General features: G+C 45.1%; 1 protein-coding gene across 2 annotated transcripts in view; it reads left to right on the top strand.

Moving 5' to 3' along the window:
- Positions 1-24,971, top strand: part of RBM44 (RNA binding motif protein 44) — a 444,878-nt gene that overhangs the window by 307,478 nt on the left and 112,429 nt on the right. For both annotated transcript variants that reach the window (XM_077448311.1, XM_077448312.1), the window contains exon 15: positions 7,544-7,665. In XM_077448311.1, the coding sequence (XP_077304437.1) occupies positions 7,544-7,665 (122 nt within the window). The remainder of the gene's footprint in view (positions 1-7,543; positions 7,666-24,971) is intronic.

The raw sequence follows: 24,971 nt of genomic DNA, 5'->3' as shown, positions 1-24,971 counted from the left end.
TTGGAGGACTTGGTACCTAGACTAAAGTGTCTTTCATTACTGTATTGAACACAAGTGTCTTCCTGACTCCTTGTTAGAGGTGCAGGTTATTCTGCTGCCAAAGCCGGGCAAGGATCCCCTATCATGTTCATCTTACAGGCCAATAGCACTGCTGAATCAAGATTTGAAAATCTTAACCCAAATTTTGGCTACCAGACTTTCCCAAGTCATCACTACCTTGGTGGACATAGATCAGACGGGTTTCATTCCGCAGAAGTCTACGGACACCAACTTGCGCAGGCTGTTTACTCATCTGCAGGTTGAACATGACAGGACGGGCGCGAGAGTAGTGGTCTCCCTCGACATGGCTAAGGCCTTCGATTCTGTAGACTGGCAGTATATGCTAGCAGTTCTGCGGCACATGGGTTTTGGGGAGGTTTTTATGACTTGGATATCTCTACTTTATAGCAATCCTCAGGCGGTTATTAAAATAGGTGCCTTGATCTCCTCTCAGTTTAAAGTGGGCAGGGGCACGCGTCAAGGGTGCCCACTGTCTCCATCCTTATTTGCGTTAGCGATAGAGCCCCTGGCTATAGCTCTGCGGAGGTCCCCTGAGGTTGGAGCTTTGGAGGTAGGGGGTATCAAGGAATGCTTAGCGTTATATGCGGATGACATGCTTCTATTTTTGCAGGACGCAGGGCCTTCCTTTGAGGCTGTGTTTAAGGTGCTTGACAACGTTGCCACATACTCCGGGCTCCGGGTTAATTGGGAGAAGTCAAACGTTATGGCTGTTGACGGGGGCGACTTTGGCGACCGCTAAGGTTCCCATAGCATGGGTGCAGGAGTTCAGGTACTTGGGTGTGAGGGTGTCCCCAAGAGTAGGTGACTATATGTCTCTCAATCTTCTTCCATTGCTGGCCAAGGTGAAGGTACAACTGGATGCATGGAAACATTTGCCGCTGTCCCTGATTGGTAGGGTTAACCTACTGAAAATGAAAGTTTTACCAGTGTTCTTATACTTTTTGCGAAACACGCCAGATTCCCTGCTCCTTTTTCAGAAGGGTGAACAGTCTGTTCAGTTCGTTTTTGTGGGCCGCTGCACATCCCAGGATAAGTCTCTGTGTTTTACAGGAGCCCTGGGGTCAAGGTGGCTTGGCATTACCGGATCTTTTTAAGTATTTTATAGCTGGACAGATGGTGGTCGTCAGGCGATGGTTAACAAGGGATGATGGGGACTCCGCCACAGTACTAGAGGCAGCCCTTATGGGCTCGTATGAGAGTTTATCCTACCTGGTGTATAGGGGTCCAGGGGGCCTCTCCTTCCCTGACGGTCTCCATGCGAGCAACGCTGAGAGCTTGGGACAGGGCACAGGTCTTGATGAAGAACAGAGGGGGGTGCTGGTCGCCAGACACTCCTCTCTGGTTTAATCCCAGACTGCCGCATTTTGGTGCGGTTCCTGACCCAGTGATATGGGCCAGGGTTGGCATCAAACAACTCATGCACATAGTAGGGGGGGCAAGGCTATATACCTTTGACCAACTGAAAACGAAATACAATCTACCGAACTGGTATTTGTTTCGCTACCTCCAGTTGAGACACGCCTTCCTCACTCAGTTCGGTTCTGATGCTTTGGAGCTGGGTGTGTCTCCCCTCGAGAGTGTGCTGCGGACGGGGGACCTGTTGAAGCCCTTGTCCGCGGTCTACAAAGAGCTGTTCGTTGACAGACCAAGTGTGGTACAAAAATGTAGGGACACATGGAGTGCTTTGGTGACAGACTTCGGGGGGGAGGACTGGGACGACATGTGGGCCTATCCGTTTCAGACTCTGGTATCAGCCAGAGATAGACTTATTCAATTTAAAATTCTATACAGGGTACACTATACACCTGCAAGGCTAGCTGGAATGTATGGCACGGGTGCGGCGGGGTGCTGGCGGTGTACGGAGGACCGAGCTGGCTTTGATCATATATTTTGGCAGTGCCCACAGATTAGAGACTTTTGGAGGGGAGTGACGGACACCATACAAACAGTCCTTTTGGTGCCGATTCCTCTTACGGTCGCGGTTTGTTTGCTAGGGCTGGTGGAGGAGTTGGCTCCTAGAAGGGCACAAAGGACTATGATATCTCTGTCTTTGTTCTATGCGCGTAAAGCCATCCTGTTATGTTGGAAAAAACCTGAACCACCTGTGTCATATTGGAAAAGCCTGATTAACAAAGCACTTCCACTTTACAAGGCCACGTACCTAAGTAGGGGATACTCCAAGAAATTTGAGAAAGTGTGGCAGGGCTGGCTAGACGCCAAAGATACTTTGAATTAGTTTGCTGAGTGGGGAGAGGATTCCTTGATAGCCAATAGGTGCACGGGGCAGGTTGATGCTATGAGCTCTATGGGTCTTTCTGTTGTGCCTTCAGAGTCAGGGTACATCATTACTTTTTGGGAGCTAGTTTTTACCTGTGGGATACGGCTGATGAACATGCTCTGTGATCTGTTATTGACTGGGGGGCTGCACAGGGGTATGGGGGGGGGGGGGGTTCTGGGTCATGTGTTTGTATGTGTTGTTTGTGTTGAAAAACTGTTAATAAAAACAAATTTACAAAAAAAGGTCATGGAGTGGCCGAGCCAGTCCCCAGACCTTAGTCCTATAGGAAAAATGTTAAGGGAGCTGAAACTGCATGTTGCCAAGAGAGCCAAGAAACCTTATGCTGCGTACACACGATCAGACTATCCGGCGGACTTTCCGAACGAGCGGACCTGTCCACACACGAAAAAACGGCGTGGGGGTCCCCCCAAGGTCCATATCAGACCCTTATTGAAGCACGCAGCCTGGACGAGCAAGCGCCCCCCCCCCCCTCCTGAGCCGTACCAGGCTGCGTGCCCTCAACATGGGGGGATGCTTTGGGGAAAGGGGGGCCGTGCAGCCCCCTCACCCCAAAGCACCTTGTCCCCATGTTGATGAGGACAAGGGCCTCTTTCCGTCAACCCTGGCCGTTGGTTGTCGGGGTCTGCGGGCGGGGGGCTTATCGGAATCCGGGAGCCCCCTTTAATAAGGGGTCCCCAGATTCCGGCCCCCTACCCTATGTGAATAAGTATGGGGTACAATGTACACACAAGGGTTAAAAATAATTTATTGCACAGCTCCAGGGGTCTTCTCGCCGGACTCCTCCGGTATCTTCTGCTAGCTCTTTTACTAGCGGAGGAGACCGGCTTTCTTCTTCGTCGCCCGGGGGGTCTTCTTCCGACTTCGAGGATCTTGTCCCCTTCTTCGGTTCTTCTTGCCGGGCCTCCACACCTTCTTCCAGCTCTTTTGCAAGCTGTGGCCCAGTCTTCTATCACCGCTGCCTTCTCTTCTACTTGTTGTTATTCTTCTTCCTTGAGATGTTGACTCGTCGCTCTCTCTGGCCGCAATGACAGGGACGCGGTGTGCGGCGACTTAGGGGCGGCACAGTGGTGTAGTAGGGTGGGGGGCCGGTATCAGGGGCCCCCTCATTAAAGGGGGCTCCCAGATTCCGATAAGCCCCCCCCGCCTGCAGACCCCGACAACCAACGGCCAGGGTTGTCGGGAAGATGCCATTGTCCTCATCAACATGGGGACAAGGTGCTTTGGGGTGGGGGCCGTGTGGCCCCCCTTTCCTCAAAGCACCCCCCATGTTGAGGGCACGCGGAATGATACGGCTCGGGGGGGGGGGCTCGGTTTTCCCACCCCCTTTCCTGACCGGCTGGGCTGCGTGCTCGGATAAGGGTCTGATATGGACTTTGGGGGGAACCCACACCGTTTTTTCGGCGTAGGGCTTCCCCCTGTAAGTCCATACCAGCTGACGGGGCCAGCAATGTGTCAATCTCGCCGCCGTAGGCGGCGACATTGACTTCTTTCGCTAGTCCCGGTTACCTGGAGCTGTCTTCAAAATGAACGGACTTTCCTCCATGTGTGGGAAAGTCCGTTCATTTCAACAGTACGGCGGACTAGCACACTCCCGGCCAGATTGTCCGCCGGACTCGCAGTCCAGCGGACAGTTTTTGAGTCAAAACTACTTTCTAAGTCTGCTGGATTTATGGGGACTTTTCTGCCGGATAGTTTGATCGTGTGTACGCGGCATTAGTGTTACTAAACCCACAACCGTAAAATCTGTCTGTTTATGCAGCATATCATGCTTGTTATACTCACTGTGGAACTTAAGGGGTTAATCCTCTGCATTGTGTAAAAAGGCTGTTTTATCGTGTATGCACAGATCCTTCCCTCCTGCACTGTCTATCTGAGGAAAGCCAGCTAACACGGGCAGAGTACCCAACCTGTACATGCACAGTTGTCTTTTATGCTGGAGAGAATAATTATTTGTTGATCAGAGCTAGCCAGGTCACATGATACTGGCATCACACATGTGGGCGTGTATACACGCTGAAGTGGAAATCTCCACCTTCCTTAACGCTCAGCACTGGAGAAACTGCAGCTGATCGCTGACCATGGTATATAGATCAATCAAAAAGGTATATAATGGCAATATTTTTATGGAAAACGAAGATTTCTAAGCTGTGGGGTCGGCGGGAGATGAACTATTGTAATTTTACTGGGTTTAGTAACACTTTTAAGGATTTAGAAAAGAGTGGACCAAAATCCCTCCAGAGATGTGTGGAAATTGGGTCACTAACTAGAAGAAACGTCTTGCCTTTGTGCTTGCCAACAAGGGTTTCTCCACCAAGTACGAAATCATGTTTTGCTTGGGGATCAAATATTTATTTTACTCACTGAAATGCAACTCAATTTATAACATTTGTATCGTGTGTTTTTTTCTGGATTTTTGGTTGATATTCTGTCTCTATCATTTAACCACTTCAGCCCCGGACCATTTTGCTGGCTTAAGACCAGACCACCTTTTGCGATTCGGCACTGCAACGATTAAACTGACAATTGCGCGGTTGTGCGACGTGGCTCCCAAACAAAACTGACGTCCTTTTTTCCCACAAATAGAGCTTTCTTTTGGTGGTATTTGATCACCCCTGCGGTTTTTATTTTTTGCGCTATAAACAAAAATAGAGCGACAATTTAGAAAAAAACGCATTATTTTTTACTTTTTATTATAATAAATATCCCCCAAAAATATATATATATAAAAAAAAAAAATTTTCCCTCAGTTTAGGCCAATACGTATTCTTCTACATTTTTTTGGGTAAAAAAAATCGCAATAAGCGTTTGGTTTGCGCAAAAGTTATAGCTTTTTTAAAATAGGGGATCGTTTTATGGCATTTTTATTAATCTTTTTTTTTTTTTTTTTTTTTACTAGTAAAGGCGGCGATCAGCGATTTTTATTGTGACTGCGACATTATGGCGGACACATCGGACATTTTTGACACATTGGTGGGACCATTGTCATTTATACAGCAATCACTGCTATACAAATGCAGTGATTCCTGTGTAAATGACACTGGCAGTGAAGGGGTTAACCAGTGGGTGGCAGTGTAGGGGTTAAGTGTTCCTAGGGGCTTGTTACTAACTGTTGGGGGCTGGGCTTTCTTTTAGTGAACACTGATCTCTGCTCCAATCACATGGAGCAGAGACCAGGATCACTTGTTGCTAGGCAGAACTGGGAGATGCTGTTTACAACGGCATCTCCTAGTTCAGCCGACCCGTGAGACTATCGCGAGTATGCCCGTGGCGATCAAGTCCGCGGGACCCGCGACCGGACTCACGGGGGTCCAGACCGACACGCGAGCATGGCGGTGTGCTCGCGATGCCAGGGCGGCAAATTTAAAGGGACGTACAGGTACGCCCATTTGCCTGCCCATGCCATTCTGCCGACGTAAGTCAGCGTGCACCGGTCGGGGAAGTGGTTAAAATACTAAATACCTATGATAAAAAAATATAGGCACTTCATTTCCTTTTTAAGTCTGCAAACTACAAAAACTGCAGGGGATCAAATAATTATTTTCCCCACTGTAGACTAATTTATCAAAAAAAAATATATAAAAAAAAAATATTAAAAGCCAGCAGCTACAAATACTGCAGCTGCTGACTTTTAATAAATGGACACTGTCCCAGGATCCAGCGATGTCGGCAGCCGAGGCCAGTCGGTCGCTCGGCTGCCGCCGCCGCCATTCTATGTGAGGGAATCAGGAAGTGAAGCGGTGCGGCTTCACTTCCCGTTTCCCTACTGCTCATGTGCGAGTCGCGCAGCGCAATAGGAATGGTCCACGCTGTCTCTGGGACCCGTGTGTGTCCCAGCAGACAGAGCGCCGGGACAGGAAGAGGCATAGACTCCCGTGGGAGTCTATGCCCGGAAGTGGGTGAAAATACCTGTCTTAGACAGGTATATGCACCCCCCCTCCCCCCTGAAAGGTGCCAACTGTGACACCGGAGGGGGGAGGGTTCCGATGAGCGGAAGTTCCACTATAGGGTGGAACCCCGCTTTTAATATACAGTGTGTTTAATGCAAATAAATGCTCTCTGGTTTAAAGATTTAGCACTGTTTTAATCATTGCCTCTCTTTCTAAGTTATGCTTTTACAAATACTTTATATTTAATATAAACCTTACTGGTCAGAGGGTAAGCTAAATAAACTGGCATAGGGAGCTGCATGTGGGCACATGGAGTTCTCTGTCTTGGGCATGTAAATTAGTTCAAACACTCTGGAGTAGAGCTGCAAACATCAGAACTGACTGAACATTGAGATGTCCAGGATAACAGGAACAGAGGCCAGTGTTTGACTTTGAAGAGTTTGTTTCTGACGCAAGATTTTAATGCAAGATCTTTAAAGTGGACCTGAGCTCGGGGAAGATTTGTTATGGTATGGGGACCATTTGGAAATGTTAATTGTGAATATGCAGTGCCCTTACATTTACTCTGTCTCGAGTTCTTCCTAAAAAAAAATAGCGGTGCACTTTTTGCTATGTGAGGTCATCTGGGCGCACCTGGGATGGCAGCTCCATAGCTGAATATCCACAATGTGGGATTTAAAGCACTTCTACCTCTGACTGCTGAAAATTGGTGTCAATATTGTGCTTCTCACTGTTTTCCTTGCTGGAGGCTATGATATGAGGAAACAAAGCCCTGCTTCTACCAAGATGGCCACCTCCACACAGAGAAACAGAACAGCTGCAGGGAGATCACTAGATCAATACTATTATTACCCTCTATCTGCAAAGGCAGTAGGTGTGTGTGTGTGTGTAGGTGTGTGTGTGTGTAGGTGTGTGTGTGTGTAGGTGTGTGTGTGTGTGTGTACACGTGGAAAAAATCATCCTAATTCACTTGCAATGTGGTTACGGCATTGCACAGTGGTGCAGGACTTTATGGGATAAAACAGGAAGGGACGTCCTTGCTACCTGTCAAATGCCCTCTGAAAGGCAATCCTCAGAGGAATCACTCTTCATAGAATGATGCTAGTCTAAAATTAGCCTTTTGGGGGTCTCAAATTCCAGAGTTCAGTAATGTACTGTATGAATTAGAATTGTAATGTTGCAGTATTAACTATAGTACCCAAGTACCTCTTATTGCAGCTAGCAGCCTAATGTACTGTTTTGTCAGTGAAAACTTTAAGCAAATGGATTATGTGGTTTCTTGTGTATGTGCACATAGGAATGGGATGTGCGTCCAAAGCTATCGTCTGAGCTACCAGTCTTCATCCCCATCCGGTTGAATCTGAGTCAATTTGAAAAAGTTATGGACTACCTGCTAGAGCGTCATACAGATGTTACCAGGTAAGTGTTGGCACCAATATTCTCTTGCGCGCTTTAGGTGCAGTGCTATAAAAGAAATTCTGCTTACTGTACCTTTGATGCGTTTTTATCAAAATGCAGCTTATATAGGGTTCAATGCATCTAAAGTGTACTGCACAGATGGGAACAGGGCCTTAGAATGGTTTGTGAGTCTCACATATACAAAAGAGCAACTGCTCTAGAGAACTGACTAAATATTTCTCTAACTTCCATTCTGGACTTTGTAGCTCCATCCTCTCAACAGTCTTTAACCGGTTTCGGACCAGCCGCTGCAGTTATACTGCGGCAGGTTGGCCCAGCTGCACGAAGCATCGTAGCTATATGTCGCACGTGTGACAATTGGATTAAATCGTACCCCAGGCCAATGTATCTGGCCTGGACTTGGTGATCGCTCCTGGCGAATGAGATCCTTCTGCATGTGTAAGTGTAAACACAGCCGGGGAAGTGATGTCATCTCTTCTCGTGGAAGTCTTTGTTTCAGAGAAAGGAGAGACGACATCTCAGAATAAGTGCACCAACCCTACATTGTCACCAGCTCACATAGGTACACTTGGCACCCCTCAGTTAACCCCTTCACCCCCTGTCACTGTGTCACCCAATGCAGTGTTCATATTTTTTTTGATCACTGTGCTGGTGTCATTAGTGACAAAAATCTGCGTTTGGGTACTTTATTGTAGGCCCAGATAGGTTTAGGGACCCCTCCTAACCCCCCCCCCCCCCCCCCCATACAGGTTTAACCCCTTGATCACCCCGTCACCAGTGATCATTGTGTTAGTGTCACGGGTGACACTGGTTAGCTTGTTTTTTTTTATAGCGTCAGGGCACCCGCCGTATTTTACCTGAATGAAGGTTTTACCCCCTGATCATCCAGCGGGTGATATCAGTTTTAGTGTCAGGGTCAGCGTCGCCCCAGGCAGCGTCAGATTAGTGCCAGTAGCGCTAACACCCATGTATGCACCATTCACCTACCTTAGTAGTATAGTGTCTGAACGGATCGATATCTGATCAGATCTATACTAGTGTCCCCAGCAGTTTAGTTTTCCAAAAAATGAAGTGTTAGCAGGATCAGCCCAGATACCTGCTAGCACCTTCGTTTATACCAGCACATCCAAGTGCAGTATCAATCGATCACTGCCATTTACAAAACACATAACTGCAGCGTTCGCAGTTTTGTGGTTCATGCACTTCAATGAACTCTGTGGTCCTCAGAGTGATCCTGGATTTGATTGGCTCTACAAAATTCGGCCCCTCGTAAACCACTTCAACCAACAATTTGCACCTTGTTTACTCCCGATCAAGTTGTCTGTATTGATGAGTCCCTGATTAAGTTTTCTGGCCGCTTGTCTATCAAACGGTATCTTCCCAGCAAACATGCCAGATATGAGTTCAAGATGTATAAGCTCTGTGACAGGGCAACAGGATATACATATAGTTTTATGGTTTACGAGGGAAAAGATAGTCACGTAGAGCAGGAGCACTGGTAAGATTGTGTGGGACTTGGTGTCACCCTTATTCAGATAGGGGTACCACTTGTATGTGGACAATTATTACACGAGCATGCCACTTTTTAGTCATGTTTTTGATTATGGAATTGGTGCATTTGGCACCGTGCGATCTAATCGCCAGGGCTTCCTCTAACGGTTTGTAGAATCCCGACTTTTCGTACTGTCCTCTCTTCACACAGATACGACAGTCCAAATTTCTACGGCGACTGATGTTTTGGAGAAACCCCTCTGTGTCGAAGAATGGAACCTTAATATGGGAGGGGTGGACCTCAACGACCAGTTGTTGATGCCATCCCTAATTGACCGTAAGGCCAGACGCTGGTACAAAAAGTGTCTGTATATTTATTTCAATTTTCTTCAGGAGGGACTGGATCCTTCCTTAAATTCCAGGAAGAGGTCATCACAGCCCTTCTGTTTCCAGATGGTGCTATGGCCCACCTTCCCAATGCAAATGCAGTGAGTGGCATTTTCCGTATGTCCTCCCTGGTACCCCTACCCAAAGAAGATGTGTCTACAGAAAACGTGGATTTAGCTGTGAATACCCAATTTTATTGTCCCTTCTGTCCTGACCAACCTGGTCTCTGCATCAGTGACTGTTTCAAACACTACCACACATTAGTTGAGTATTAGCGTAGGGTGCAGCACCTCACAGCCCTAGGGCACACTAACACAGGTTCTCGAAAGATCATTTTGAGAGACCCTAATCTGCAACATTCAGTTTACAGTTTTTATAAAAGTGAAAAAATTTAAAAATCAAACAATAAAAAAACACTAAAATATATATAAAATAACAAAGGCAAAAATAATTGTTTTATGTTTCCTCTCCCTCTTTCTATTGTTCACTCTTATGTTCGCTCTCTACGGTTTTCTCAAATGTTCTCTCGCTATTGTTCTATATCTATTCTCTCTCTTTTATTTTTAGTATGTTTTAGTTTATTTGCTTTGCAGGTATGGTATACTGTAATTTTACTTTGTTTTATTGTTAACCATCCTTTGCTTAGCAGGTATGCCATTCAGCTGTAGCACTGATTTATTTATCTTGACAGCAACAGCATTTTCTCCCACGATACGTAAATGAGCAACTCCAGCACTGTAGGAGGGGAGTTCACCCCCACAGTTAAAAAAAAAAATAAAAAATGCATGTATGCCCATCATTAGAAATGTGTGGATGAAGGGTGGTATTCTAATGGTGGGTAATTACCTACTGATCAATCTTTTTTTTTTTTTTTTTTTTTTCCCTGTTCAGCACACAGGCTGCATGAAAAAAAAAACATTACAATGTATGCACAACACTCTGGAGCAGGGGTGGCCAACCAGACGAAGACCAAGAGCCACATTTTTTACCAAGTTACCGCAAAGAGCCACATCATACGCATGGGCACACATGAACATCACCCCATCCCTTCCTCATACACACATACTTTTGCTCAGCTGGATTTATTGTAAATGTCACACACTGTTTTAACACTACAAAGACCACAGGCCAGCCATTTTCATCAAGTCAGTAATCTTCCTTTGAAAGTGCATCCATGTGACATAAGACAGCAGCTCATCTAATTTCCAAAATACAAATTGTCTTACAAACAGTGAACTGGTCAGGATAACAATAAACAGTTAATGGGTCTTCTAGCCTGAACTAGCAGTAAATTCTTCCAAAAAACATCACAGAAAGCATGCAGCACACACAGAGCTCTGGATAAATAAGTGAAAAGAAGCTGAAATGGTTAACAGCCAACCGTGTGTCACACTATCAACAGACAGAGAATGTGCCCAGCAGATCTTATCAGTGTGCAGGTAAAACGGCTATAAAAAAAAAAAAAAAAAAAAGTACAGAGCAAGACAGAGGGAGAAGGGAGAACAGATCAGTAACCTGCACACTTGTGGTCATACCTTCTTGTATCTCATCGGCTTCAGATACAGTGTGTTTCTCCTTCCTCTGCCCCCCTTCAGCCTCACTTCAGCGCCGATGTATTCAAATGTGGCGGGCTGTAGAGGGGGGCGGGCTGGGGAGGCACTACCTGCTGATTGGCTGTTGATGTGTGGGAGGAGTGGAGCAGGTCCTCGCTTATACTCTCATAAGCAGAGGAGTGCAGAGACTCGGGCTGCCTGTCACTGAACCATCGGCCCAGTCCGAACGTAAGAGCCGCATGGAACCGGGCAAAGAGCCGCATGCTGCTCGCGAGCCGCGGGTTGGCCACCCCTGCGTCTGGAGCATAGGACTGTGGGACCAAGATTTATGAGATGGATTAGTAATCTATACAACCAGCCTACAGCCAGGTTTGGGGTCAATGGGAGTATGTCGTCTCCTTTTGAAATGTCTAACGGTACAAGGCAAGGATGCCCGCTCTCACCGATCTTGTATGTAATTGCATTAGAACCATTGTTAACTAAAATACGGAACAACTTAGACATAGGCGGAGATGAGGAGCATAAGCTTGTGGCATATGCAGACGACATACTCCTATATATGACCAAACCAAGGCTGTCACTACCTAATTTAATAAAAGAACTTAAACCGTATGGTGAGCTCTCAAATTTTAAGATTAATCCTATAAAAATGGTAATATTGAACATGGGGTTAAACAAAAAAAAAGGAAGCTTACTGAATGAAATAACCTATCTAGGCGTTAAACTAACCCCCACTAAGTTATATCAAGCTACATTCCACTACTCGACGATATTAAAACAGAGTTAAAAAAAATAGAGAATAGACCAATTTCATGGCTAGGTGGGATAAATAAATTAAAAATGATGATGTTACCGAAGATAACATATAAATTCCAGATGCTCCCGATAGAAATACCATCACACTTTTTCAAAGTAATGAAAATAGTTCTGAAATGTATATGGCAGAGTAAATAATAATCTGCTGTCCAGGAAAAAAAAAAGAAGGGTTGGCATGTCCAGACGTAAAAAGGTACTATAAGGAAATTGTTTTAACAAGAATGGTGGAGTGGGCAAATTTAAACACTAATAAGAGATGGGTAAAGATGGAAGACACACTATGCGACACAACTTCAAAAAACTATATGAATCCCACTGAAATTTAGAACACAGAGTACGAACACGCACAAGTTAACTAAAATAGTATTTAAAATATGGGACACATTGTACCGAAAAGAAAAATGGAAATATAATTCCCCTTTAACTTCACTTTCGGGTACTAATTTTTTTAGCCCAGGAAACGGGACACAGATGGGAAAACAAATGGGGGGTGTACAATTAAGATATCACAATACACGAGGAAATTATTCCAAGGCAAGAATTAATGAGGATCCACGGGTGGCACCACTTAGTTGGGAATATTTACAAATAAAGCAATTGGTGAGTGAGTGCACTGCCCCAACCAATTAGAGAGGAGGAAGGACTAACCCCAATTGAAAAGCTCTGTAATTGAAAAATACCAATAAGACATGAAATATCCCAAATATATGCAATTTTAACAGATCTAGAAAGCCACGGGACCCTACCTTTCATAAAGAAATGGGAACATGATATAGGCACAAAATTAGAGGAAACACAAATGATAGGTGCAGTATACAAGTATTCAACAGACATAACCACGATGGAGGCAAATTACAAGTGCATGGTGCGTTGGTACTTGACTCCAGCTAGAATTAATACATTTCATCCAAACAATCCCCCCCCCAGTGCTGGAGGAATTGTAATCAAATAGGAACAACAATGCATATATGGTGAGACTGCCCACGAATAAGGGAATATTGGCAGGAATACTGGCATATATAGAGAAGATAACGGGAAAAGATCCCGCAAAACCCCTGGACCTGCTTGTTTCATGGGACAACTAAAACCACAACACAATATAGGAAATTGTTGGTTCCATTCTTGCTTAACGCCGCAAAGGGCTCATCCCAAAAAAATGGTTGTGTAATAGGAAACCAGTTATAAAAGAGTGGTTACAGAGAGTGGAATATATAAGTAATATGGAGTACCTTTTGTGGAGTTGACCACGAACAGATCGAAGCCTATAGAGTGATCTGGAGGAAATGGAATGTATTTAACCACTTCAGCCCCGGACCATTTTGCTGGCCAAATCCAGACCATTTTTTGCTTTAACGGACAATTGCGCGGTCATGCGACGTGGCTCCCAAACAAAATTGAAGTCCTTTTTTTCCCACAAATAGAGCTTTCTTTTGGTGGTATTTGATCACCCCTGCGGTTTTTATTTTTTGCGCTATAAACAAAAATAGAGCGACAATTTAGAAAAAAAAACGCATTATTTTTTACTTTTTATTATAATAACTATCCCCCAAAAAAATATATAAAAAAAAAAAATTTCCCTCAGTTTAGGTCAATATGTATTCTTCTACATATTTTTGGTAAAAAAAAATCACAATAAGTGATTATTGATTGGTTTGCGCAAAAGTTATAACGTTTACAAAATAGGGGATAGTTTTATGGCACTTTTATTCTTTTTTTTTATTAGTAATGGCGACGATCAGCGATTTTTGTGACTGCGACATTATGGCAGACACATCAGACATTTTTTACACATTTTTGGGACCATTGTCATTTATACAGCAATCGCTTCTATATAAATGCAGTGATTCCTGTGTAAATGACACTAGCAGTGAAGGGGTTAACCAGTGGGTGTCAGTGTAGGGGGTTAAGTGTTCCTAGGGGTGTGTTACTAACTGTTGGGGGCTGGGCTTTCATTTAGTGAATACTGATCTCTGCTCCAATCACATGGAGCAGAGATCAGTGCCACTAGTATCTAGGCAGAACGGGCAGATGCTGTTTACAGCGGCATCTCTCTGTTCAGCCGCCCCGTGAGACGATCGCGGGTATGCCCACGGCGATCGAGTCCGCGGGACTCGTGACCGGACTCATGGGGGTCCCGACCAGGAAGCTCTGAGCATTAGTAGAGTTCAGTGTTGTGCTGTAGGAAGTCCTGATAACCGATAGATAAGACGTAGAGAGTGTGCCTTAAATCAGAGGAGATCTGGGCATGCTCAGTGACTTCATTCTACAGAACAACAAGGATTACAACAATACTAAGCAAGTAAGGAGATATCTACAAGCAGTGTTCATTAGGGGTTTTTTATGCTGGTTTACATGGGACAAAGTTGTGGGGGAGGGTCTACAACCACTTTATAATTGAAAATGAGAGCCTTCCACGGAAAACATGAGAAAGCGATGGTGAGATGTGTCTATGGAAACAAGAAGATACGCATCCGCCAGATCATTGGAAACCATCCAGTCTCCTGAGTCCACAACTGAAATGATAGTTTCCAGTGACTCCATTTTGAATGGTGGAACCTTCATGTAAGAATTCAGGACTTTGAGGTCAAAAACTGGTCCGACAGCCCCTGAAGCCTCTGGGACCAAAAACAGAGGGTTACACACTCTTCGACTCAATTTGTGCCTTGGAACCGGAATGTTGCCCCTTGCTGCCAACAGCTCCCCTATATATCCTCTCAAACATCTGTAGGAAGCCCAGTTTCTACGAACAAGGTCTGAGGGGGCCTTGTTCTGAACTCGAGACGATAACGTGATCAAATGACCACTACAATCCAGGCATCCTGTAATTTGTACGACTACTTGAGAGGGTTAAGTGGAGACACCTTCAGAAGGACTTATTTGACGCCTTAGAAACTTTGTTGGCCGTGGGCTTGGAAGGTTGCATCAGCTCCCTGCCATGAAAAACTGTCTAAGTACTGGCCTCTCTGAATCCTTCATTGGATCTCTTGTTAAACCGAAAGGGCTGCTGTTTTTTCTTTTTCTGTTCTGCGGGACTAGGCTAAATCTGCTGCCGGAAACCCGCTGAATTGCTGATTCTAAATCTTCCCAAAGAGTAGCTTCCTGTCGAATGGAACTGAACATAGACTGTGCTTAGAAACCTTATCGGCCGACCAATGCTTCAACCATAAGGCTCTGCGGGCTGTGATGGAATGAGCCATTATCTTTGCTGTCATCTTTTGAAGCGGCTCCCTGACCTGGCCAACAGCCACTTCAGCCACAAACTCTACAGCAGTCTTGAAAACTGCAAAAGAGAAGAACTGCCACTTCCCAGACTTTCATCTTAACATCCATCCACCAACTCCGCTACCCACATTCTAAGGCTGGATTCACACCCATGCGCTCCCTGCATTCCGCAGACCCGCACCATAGAACACGTCCCATAGGAGACCATGGTAAATGAACGGTAGCGCAAAACTGCAAAAAGCGCCAAAAATGCACAGGTGCGAATCCAACCCAAGTGCTGCTGCCTCAGAAGTGAGCACTACCACCGGCCTGCAGGCTGCTCCGGCCAAACTTTACAACCTTTTTAGGTCTGCCTTTATTCTGCAATCCATAGGATCCCTAAAGGAGATTGAATCCTCCAGCAGAAGTGGAATGTGGCAGGCAAATCTAGGTAATGAAGCATCCACCTTAGGCATAGTGTCCCAAGGGTTACAGCTTCGATACTCTATTATGCACATTGAGCTTTTCAGGCCCCGCCCACTCATCGTCAAATACTTCTTTCATTTTAGAAATGAATGGGAAGGAAGGTAAAGATTTCTTTAAATACGGGTAGTATCTCTGCTGTTTCTTTGGAGGCGACAATTCTTCCTGCCACTTCATCGCACCCTTAACAGCCTCCACCAGTGCAAAAATCAAACATATGCGATTCCGAGACCATCTCGCCTCAGATTGATCTGAATCGATATCGACGTTAGAGTTAGAACGCACTGAAAACACATGATCTGAATCTGCAGATGCTGAAGATATAGCAGGATGAGCAGGATTCCTTGAAACACTGTTTAACCCTTCCTTGACTGCGTGCTTAATGTAGGATTTAACCTGGCGTGCATTCGCAGCATTGTCTTGAGCCGCCTCCTTAAAGCAAGATGCACCCCCACTTTCCTCTGACCTCAGCTGAGCAGGCCCAACAGGATCCTCCTTTTGCCTGGGCTGGCGATGAAGACCTATCCGAAGAAGATGATCTTCTCTGTCTGCGCCCGGATTTGCTCTTTCTACGGGCTTTCTGGTTTCTTGGCTCAGGTCCGAGCGACTAAAGTGAGTTAAGGGTGAGGGAGATCTGGAATGCTGTGACAACAGGCGACTATCCAGCTGCATACGAATCTGTGATTTGTCATGTCTAGTGCCCTTTTTACTCCTTTGAGGCTGGAATGCTGATTAGGAACCTCTTTGCGGGTGTTTAGCTCACACTGGGCCCTTCTCTCTCATTTAAAAAAATAAATTAAACTTCTCCATTCGAATCTTCAGTGCTAAGGCAACTAGGCAGGCAGACCCCCATCTATAAAGGCACAGGATAATAACACTCTGACAGATGAGTAACACAGCTGTAAGTAATGAGAGTCCTGGAAATCAGGCTTATCTTAGCAGAGTAGCAGATTGATCAGCTGGAGGCTGAGATTAACCTAGAGGACAGAGCCTGCTGCAAACCAGCAGTGAGCATTCTGGTGTTTGCTAGGCAATCCAAGAGGAAGCTACCTCTGACCTCACCTGCTCAACTCTGAGCTTCCTGAAAGGAATACATGTGGAGGAGGTGAACTACAAGTCCCAGCGAGCCAAAGCACTACCTGAACACACAAAAACATGGAAGGAGAGAGTGCCAGCACCTGCCTAACGAAGGTATATACAGTCATTTATACTGGCAGTGACCTTTGCCAGTAATACACAGTCATTTATACTGTACCATACAATCCCAGGACCATGGGAACCCACCTCCTGGGGGGGGTCTTCCGATCCGGGAGAGGCTGACTCCGAAAAGGGTGGATGGAGAAAAAATAAATATAAAAACTTAAAAAGGCATCCGGAGCGAGGACGACAAAGAACACTGGTGTGGGCAGACAGCCTCCCTTTATGGGCTAAGAAAAAGGTGGTCCTGGAGGGGGCGGAGCTGACCCATAGTAGGCAGACATGGGGAGGTCCAGAAAAAAAAAAAAATATATATATATATATATATATATATATAAAATATTCCTATACACGATTTAAAAGCCCTCCTTGTGTATTGGAAATAGACTTTGTATGTTTTTACTGAGGATTGAAGAAAGGTTTATCTGTACAAACCATCTTTCTTTGGAGACACTTTTAGTCAATAACCTTATACCCTGTTCATACGTTTGGGACTATTGATGTTTTGGTGTCATATAAACCTTGTATCTCAGCCATTGTGTAAGGGACCGCTTGAGTCAACATTGGGGTTGACTAAGGATATAATTTGACCCTTGGAAACAATGGGGTTATTTACCCATTCCATTTACTTAATTGAAAGCTTTGCCACTTGGATTTGGAAACACAAATTTTGTTCCTTGTCGGTTGATTTTGTGTAGAATGACATTAGTGTCCATGTTTATTCAGCTTCAATACAGGTTTCTGTTTCTTGATTTTAGCCTAAGGATCATATAACTTGGTCAACTATTTCTGTTGGGAGGGGAAGTGCTCTCTTGGAGCACTGACTCAGTTTAAAGTCTAAATGAAAAAAATGATATTTTGATGTGTCTCTGCCATGACAGCCTATTTTACGTAGAATTAAAAGAAAAGATAACATATTTTTAAGTTAGTATCAATGTTTTAGGTAGGATAAAAAAAAAGTGTGCACTATTGTTTCTGGGTCTCACTACAGGCACAAACAGCTAATAACCTACAAATTTGGTATTGCTGCAATCTGCAAAAGCAGGAAAATATATTTTCAGTTCTTTGATGGTAGGTGACGGTAATGGTAAGAAATAGCTACATTTTAAATGTGTTTTCACTATTTTGTGCCAGGAGATATCTATTACCATTTATCACCAAATGAAAGCCCAATTTGTCCTGAAAAAAAAGTATAATCCACCTTGAGACACCAAGCAGTTGCAATGATATGTACAGTTACACTAATGCATGTCAAGGTTGCTAAACTGTAATCAGGCATTAAGATTTGTTTCAACCTGACCATAAAGGGGTTAAAAGGAAACTATCTCAATTATGTATGTCAATTTTTAGCTTACAAATATTTATTGGGTAGCGCCACTTTTGTGGGGGGGGGGAAAATGGCAAATAAAAAATATATAGCATATACAATTGTGACACAAGTCACATTGAAAAGGAAATGTTTAATAACATTCAATTAAAATCTGCAGCTCTGTAATTTTCTGTAAAATGCAATGTAGTATGGCTACCTGGAGGTGTTCTGTACAAAGATGGTTTACCGAACACCCCCAGATATGTAATTTCCTACTTGTGTGATTGGCTTACTGATTTTGCCAAAAGTCTGCACCAAAATACAATTCAGATTCTTGGCATCCCCTGCTACAAAATTGGCATTTATGTTGAGATACTCCCAACCACATCGAATCACTGATAATGTGAAATATATTCTATTTTGGTTTTAAAGAAGAAGTATTTTTTTTTTCCACCCATTATACTTGCCTAGGTGGATGCGGCATGGGATCGATGCTGCATCTGTCCGGTGCCTCTGCACTGAGAACTGAGCGATCTAACACCGCCGATGGCTTGGTTCTTGCAGCCCCCTGAGCAGAGAGCTGCTGCCTGTCTGTCAGCGGCTCTCCGCTCAGAACCCAGCGGCTCGCTGAGAGACTGAAACTGGTATCGGTCCAGGCACTTGGTGGATCCAGACTCTGTGGTCGGGATGACGCAGTGCGTGGACTGATATCTGTGACATAAGCAGAGTGTGAACTTCAGTCCACGCTCTGCTGAAAATGGGTCACGGGAGTGCAAAAATGTACTGCTCCATCAGTCACATCTGGCCTTGAGTACCATACAGGGGTACATTTTAGCTTTGTGTTTTTGTTTCTTTCCTCTTCGCTCTTACTTTGGGTCTGAGCCAGTGACCTTCTCCTGTAAAGAGCAGTTCCTGGTATTACATTGGGACAATAAGGACTAGGTTGTACCGAGTTCAAAAATCTCTATCCTAATTGTAAAGTACAAGACACGGAGTTCATTCACTATGGGTTATAGGTGAGTATCTCCTGGTAATTTTCCACTGGAAAAGCTTTTGACATGTCCACAAGCGCCGCCTTTGTACCTCTACCCCACTTCATGAATCCTCAATTTTGTGCTAGTATATAAAGGTGGTGGACCTTCTTGGAGAAAATCACCCCTAGTTTAAAGCGGAGTTCCACCCAAAAGTGGAAGTTCTGCTTTAAAGACTCTTAAAGAAAATGACATGCCAAAATGTGGCATGTCAGGAGGTTATCGTAAATCATAGGACACAGAGCCTCAAGTATTTACTTAGTGGGTTATGTGCCTACCTTCAGGTGTTGACGCTGGTATAACCAAAAGTTGACTCCCCTATATAACCCTTCCTCCTTCCAGGAGCACAGTTTTTTCGCCAGTTTTTAAGGTGTTGGTCACGAGTGAAGATGTTCTCTGAGGAGCTCCAGGTAGGGATCCATGCTGGATTTAAAAAACCTCCACAACCTGATCTATCCTCGCCACTGAGGCCATAGGATGGTACCTGGACTTCGACTCAAGAACAAGGCTTTGCCTGTAAGCGTCTCTCTGAGAGCTGGACCCCAGGAACCAGGACTCTTTTTGGTCTTGCTACATTACCTAAAGTTGTACTGAGGGGTGCTATACAAGGCCCAAAGGAGCGGAACCCCTATTAAAAGGGCCCCAGTCTGTGAAGGTTTAAACTACGCTGCCCGCCGTGATGGGTGAAATTTGGATCTGTCTGTTAAATCGGCAGTATCCTGCAGCGAGGACAAGGTAAGGGAAGAAGCTATACTTTTTCCTTTAATATACCTTATATGCCTTAGAAATGTCTCCTCCATAGGGAGTAACTTACAACTACCTATGTATGTGTCTTAGTGAAGCTCTGTCTCAGAACATATGTGGTCCCAGCGCAGAGGGGGTTCTCACTTAAAGAAATCTTGTGGTATTTGGTAAAAATACAGCAGTTACTAATACAGAGATGTGTATAAACTTCTATATGGGTGGTGGCTGAATGGTTGACGCAGCTGTTTAGCTGCATGGTTTAATTACAACCCAGCACTTCCGCATAGTAACATTGGGAAACGCCCTGCGCCTCAGTGGTTTTAAAGACTATAAATCTAAATCTGCTGACAGAACCTCCCTCTTCGCCTCCCCTCTTGTAGAGGTATATAGTGCATCCACAAGTTACAGATACTCACCTTTGTGTTGACCATATGGGTCCCTAGCAGGGCGGTGTAAATGTCGATCCCTGTTTCAGCCGGCATGTTCAGCTTCCGAAAGTAACGGCCAGCGTCACCTTCTCCCTTCAGGTCTGCAATTGCAGACCCGAATGCCGTTCGTGTGCGAACCAGACATATTCAAAGAGAAGGGCGGGTATGCCCGAGGACGCAGAGGGGCGTGTCCCCAAGGTCACGTGGCGATGTGTGTGGATGTAACGTCCACACACAGCACTTGCCGCAAAGCTGAGGGGGAAGCGCTGAGGATGCCAATCATGTTCTTTGGATTTATATCATGGACACTCATTTTCAGAAAGACTTTTTAACTGAAGTCTGTCACACTAAGAGACACCAGAGCGCTGGGCACGTAAGGGTGTAAACGGGCATTTCCAAAAAGGAAAAACTATTGTTACTTGGCAACTAAAGCACTGTTATTTTGGTGGTGATGTTTTTATAGACCTGTTGTCAAGAAAATATTTTGTGTGTACCTCTGCTTTGTGCTTAGCACCATGTCTTCCAGACCTACCTTAAAGGTACCTATGGTGTCACCCCCAGGCGCTGGGAATCCCAGTTATGCCTTCATACTGTCTTCCTCTTCGGAGAGATCAGACATGGCAAGCCAGGGTGAGTCATTGGAAGCTAGCGGTGGTGCAACTGCTTCACACACTTCAGCCCCTGTATATGTGACTGAAGATGCATTTTCCTCTGCCTAGCAAGGCTTAGAAGGAAGATTAGCGGCTTTAATCGCATCGTCCATCCAAGTGGATAGATCCCCCTCCCCCACCTTAGACTCTTTACAGTCAGTGGAGGGTCCAAAATAATTATGGGGACAGGATGGGGTATTGGCCTCAGATGATCAGGAGGAAAGACAAGCCGATTATTCCTCTGTGGAAGAAACAATACTTGAAGTTCCTACTTCACAATCTGAAGTACAGAGCCTTACAAAGATGGTTCGCTCTGCTTTCATGCTGCCCCTAACTGGTCCATTCTCCTCTTTGTGTTCCTTAAAGCCTTTACAGCCTTTGCATGCATTTCCCGTCCACGCATTACTGGAAAAGCTTATTTATACCGAATAGGATCATCCGGATAAGCATTTTTCCCCTCCAAAGAGATTCTCAAGTCTCTATCCTATGGAAGAAAAATTTACGAAAAGATGGAAAGTTCCAGCAGTTGACGCTGCAATTTCCAATGTGAATAAAAGTTTAACTTGCCCAGTGGACAATGCGCTTATGCTTAAAGATCCAACAGATAAGAAGTTGGAAGTTCTGTTAAAATCCTCTTTTTCCTTAGCAGGTACTGTTGCTCAGCCTGCAATTGCAGCTATAGGCATCTGTCAGTCCTTAACCACTTGAGATCCGCGCTATAGCCAAATGACGGCTACAGCGCGGATCTCCTTTGCCGGGGCGACGTCTATTGACGTCGTCCCGTGCACGAGCGGCCTGCGCGCCCCCTGAGGGGCGCACGTGGCGTGCTCTGTGATCGGCGAGTCCATGAGACTCGCCTGATCACCGATCCGTGCAAGGGGCAATCCCGACCCCTTATCACGTGATCAGCTGTCAGCCAATGACAGCTGATCATGTGATATAACGGAGCCGGTAATCGGCTATTATTCCTCCTCGCGCTGACAGCGCGAGGAGAAAAAAAAAGCAGACATTAGTCCCGATCACGGCCAGCCCTGCTAGTGCCCACCTGCCCCCTGCCAGTGCCCACCTGCCCCCTGCAGTGCCAAATTTTTAAAAAGTGCCCCCCATCAGTGCCACCCAGCAGTGCCCACAGTGCCACCCAGCAGTGCCCACAATCTGCCTCAAAGATGCTGCACCCCAGTGCCACTTATCTGTGCCCATCAGTGTCATCTACCAGTGCCACCTATCAGTGCCCATCAGTCCCATCTATCAGTGGTACCTATCAGTGCCCATCCGTGCCGCCCATCTTTGCCCATCAGTGCCGCCTTATCTGTGCCCATCGGTGCCGCCTTATCTGTGCCTATTAGTGCCGCCTTAACTATGCCTATCAGTGCCCACCAATGCAGCCCATCTGTGCCCACCAGTGCAGCCTATCAGTGCCGCCTAATCAGCGCACTTCAATGAAGGAGAAAAATGACCCGTTTGCAAAATTTTATAACAAACTATTAAACATGATATATTTTTTTTTTTTGCATCTTTTTTTGTTTGTTTAGCAAAAAATAAAACTCCGAGCTGTAACTAAATACCACCAAAAGAGAGCTCTATTTGTGGGAAAAAAATGATAAAAATTTCATTTGGGTACAGTGTTGTATGCCCGCGCAATTGTCATTCAAAGTGCATCAGCGCTGAAAGCTGAAAATTGGTCTGGGACTGAGGGGGGTTTAAGTGCCCAGTAAGCAAGTGGTTAAAAGACCAGTTCACAGATGCTCTCAAATGAGCTCCCTGCACAACGAGCACAGGAATTGGCCGAGCTACCTAAAGCATTATGCTTTGCTATAGATGCTATGAAGGATTCTGTTCACCAGGCATCACGCCTTGCGCTTGTACTTGTACATATGCGAAGGACCCTTTGGTTAAAGGGTTGGTCAGCTGAAACACCTCGTAAGAACCTTCTAACTAGTTTTCCCTTTTACGGGAGAACGATTATTTGGCGATAGTTTGGATAAATACATTCAAACAATTTCCAGCGGAATGAGTACTCTTTTGCCAGTCAAGAGAAAATATAAGCGTCCTTTGTTTAAACTGACTTTTTTTTTTCACCCGCGCCAGGGGCATCCACCTCTAGGCGGGGTGACGGCTACCCCCATCAGACTCTATGGGAAGATCCCAGGGTCAAACCCAGGCACAAAGGAAGACCTGGGCCGCAAGTCTGCAAAGCAGAATACCTAGACCTCATCATGAAGAGGCATCTCCCCTCACCAAGGTGGGAGGAAGATTTCTGAGGTACTCAGAAGTCTGGCAGGTGAGATTTGGGACAAATGGACTCTCCGCAGTGTCTCTAGAATACAAGCTAGAGTTTCAAGAGTTGCCACCGTCTTGTTTTCCGAGATCAAACATTCCCAAGGATCCAGGGAAAAGGCAATCCTTGTTGCAAGCATTAGACCGATTATTGGCTCAAGGGGTGATCAGACAGATTCCCAAACCTATTTACGGTGCCAAAGCCAAATGGGGATATCAGACCAAGTCTAGATCTACGGAATCTAAATCAGTTCCTGGAGATCCGCTCCTTTCGCATGGAGTCAATCAAGTCAGTAGTTTCCATCCTGCAAGGAGGAGAACTTCTGGCATCCATCGACAACAGAGATGCATATCTGCATGTCCCTATATTTCCTCCTCACCAGAGGTTTCTGCGGTCGAAGTAGAACAGCATTTTCAGTTTTTAGCCTTGCCCTTTGGGCTTGCTACAGCACCTCGGGTATTCACAAAAGTACTTGCCCCACCTCTAACCAGGTTAAGTGAAATGGATAAGAACTATAAATTAGTTCTTGGTTATCTGCTGCTATTCCTAATTAAAAAGTATAAATGTGCATGCACATTAGAAGTAAACACTCTCTGAGACATGTTCAGCTCGGCTACTTCTAAATACTGATTTATTGGTGGGCGGTGTTAATATTTTATACAGAAAGGTACGTCATTACTATGTCAGTCTAATTGGTACATCTTATTGGTTACAATACAAGAGAAATGAAGAAACTTGATGCTTGAAGTTTGGTTGAAGCTGGTTCCCTTATCTCGAATGCATTCCTCTAACGCGTGGGATGTGGGGGGTACCCGCCATCTTGGCTCCGAACAGAAAGTCAATCTGTATATTACATAATAAGTAAGGAACATGTATATACATAAGCAAATAGACATTTTCTGATTATCATTATGTACATTGGATTCCTTAACAGTCCCCCCTAAAATGGCTATTTTCTTCTGTCCCTCATATAAAAGGTCCTACTCACCTGGCTCATTCTCCTCAGCAACTCTTTTAGGCTGTATATAGAGTTGGGCAGCAACTAGTTCACTACCCCCCTCGATACAGCTGGAGAAGGGCAATCAGGTGCTATCTACCCCTATAACCCTAGAGGATTGTGAGATTTTGGACAGAGAGTGACTGTAGAGGAGTGAAGGGTTTGTCATCCTCCATCATAAGAGGGTCCTCTTCTTCTTGGTGGAGAAATGTAGGTGGGCTGTTGTCTACAGCCTTGCTCATTAACTTCTTTACGAAAGGTGGAATACAGCATACAATCGGGGGGTAAGAGAACCAGGATTATTAGTACCGTTACCCCTATCTGGGCGAGCACCTTCTGACACCCACTCATCCAGCTAAAATATTGATCCCATGGGTCTGTAATACTGGAGTTCTTCTTCAACTCAAATGACAAATCTTCTCTTTTCTTTATAGCTAAAGTTACTTTACCATTTGGGCCGGTATTATCAGGAATGTAGGTGCAACAGGTTCCCGTTTTTTCTATCATTTTACAGACACCTCCTTTCTCAGCTAACACCATGTCTAAGGCCACCCGGTTCTGGAATGTCATGTAGGAAGTGGGGGGGGGGGGGGGGTAACTGGCCAGCAATTCCCTGGAGGGCATCTTTAGTGTAATTCACGTATCTTTGTTGGTTGTAGTATATGTAATTGATCCAATCTACATTCTTGTTCACATTTATTATGGGGATCAAAGACTCAAAACCAACTTTTACCTGATCCC

This window comes from Lithobates pipiens, unplaced genomic scaffold (genome assembly GCF_037356315.1).
Source record: "Lithobates pipiens isolate NorthernLeopardFrog02 unplaced genomic scaffold, aLitPip1_a1.2 Scaffold_22, whole genome shotgun sequence".
Classification (NCBI taxonomy): domain Eukaryota; kingdom Metazoa; phylum Chordata; class Amphibia; order Anura; family Ranidae; genus Lithobates; species Lithobates pipiens.
Note: the sequence above shows the minus strand (reverse complement) of the source record. Positions and strands in the feature narration are given on the sequence as shown.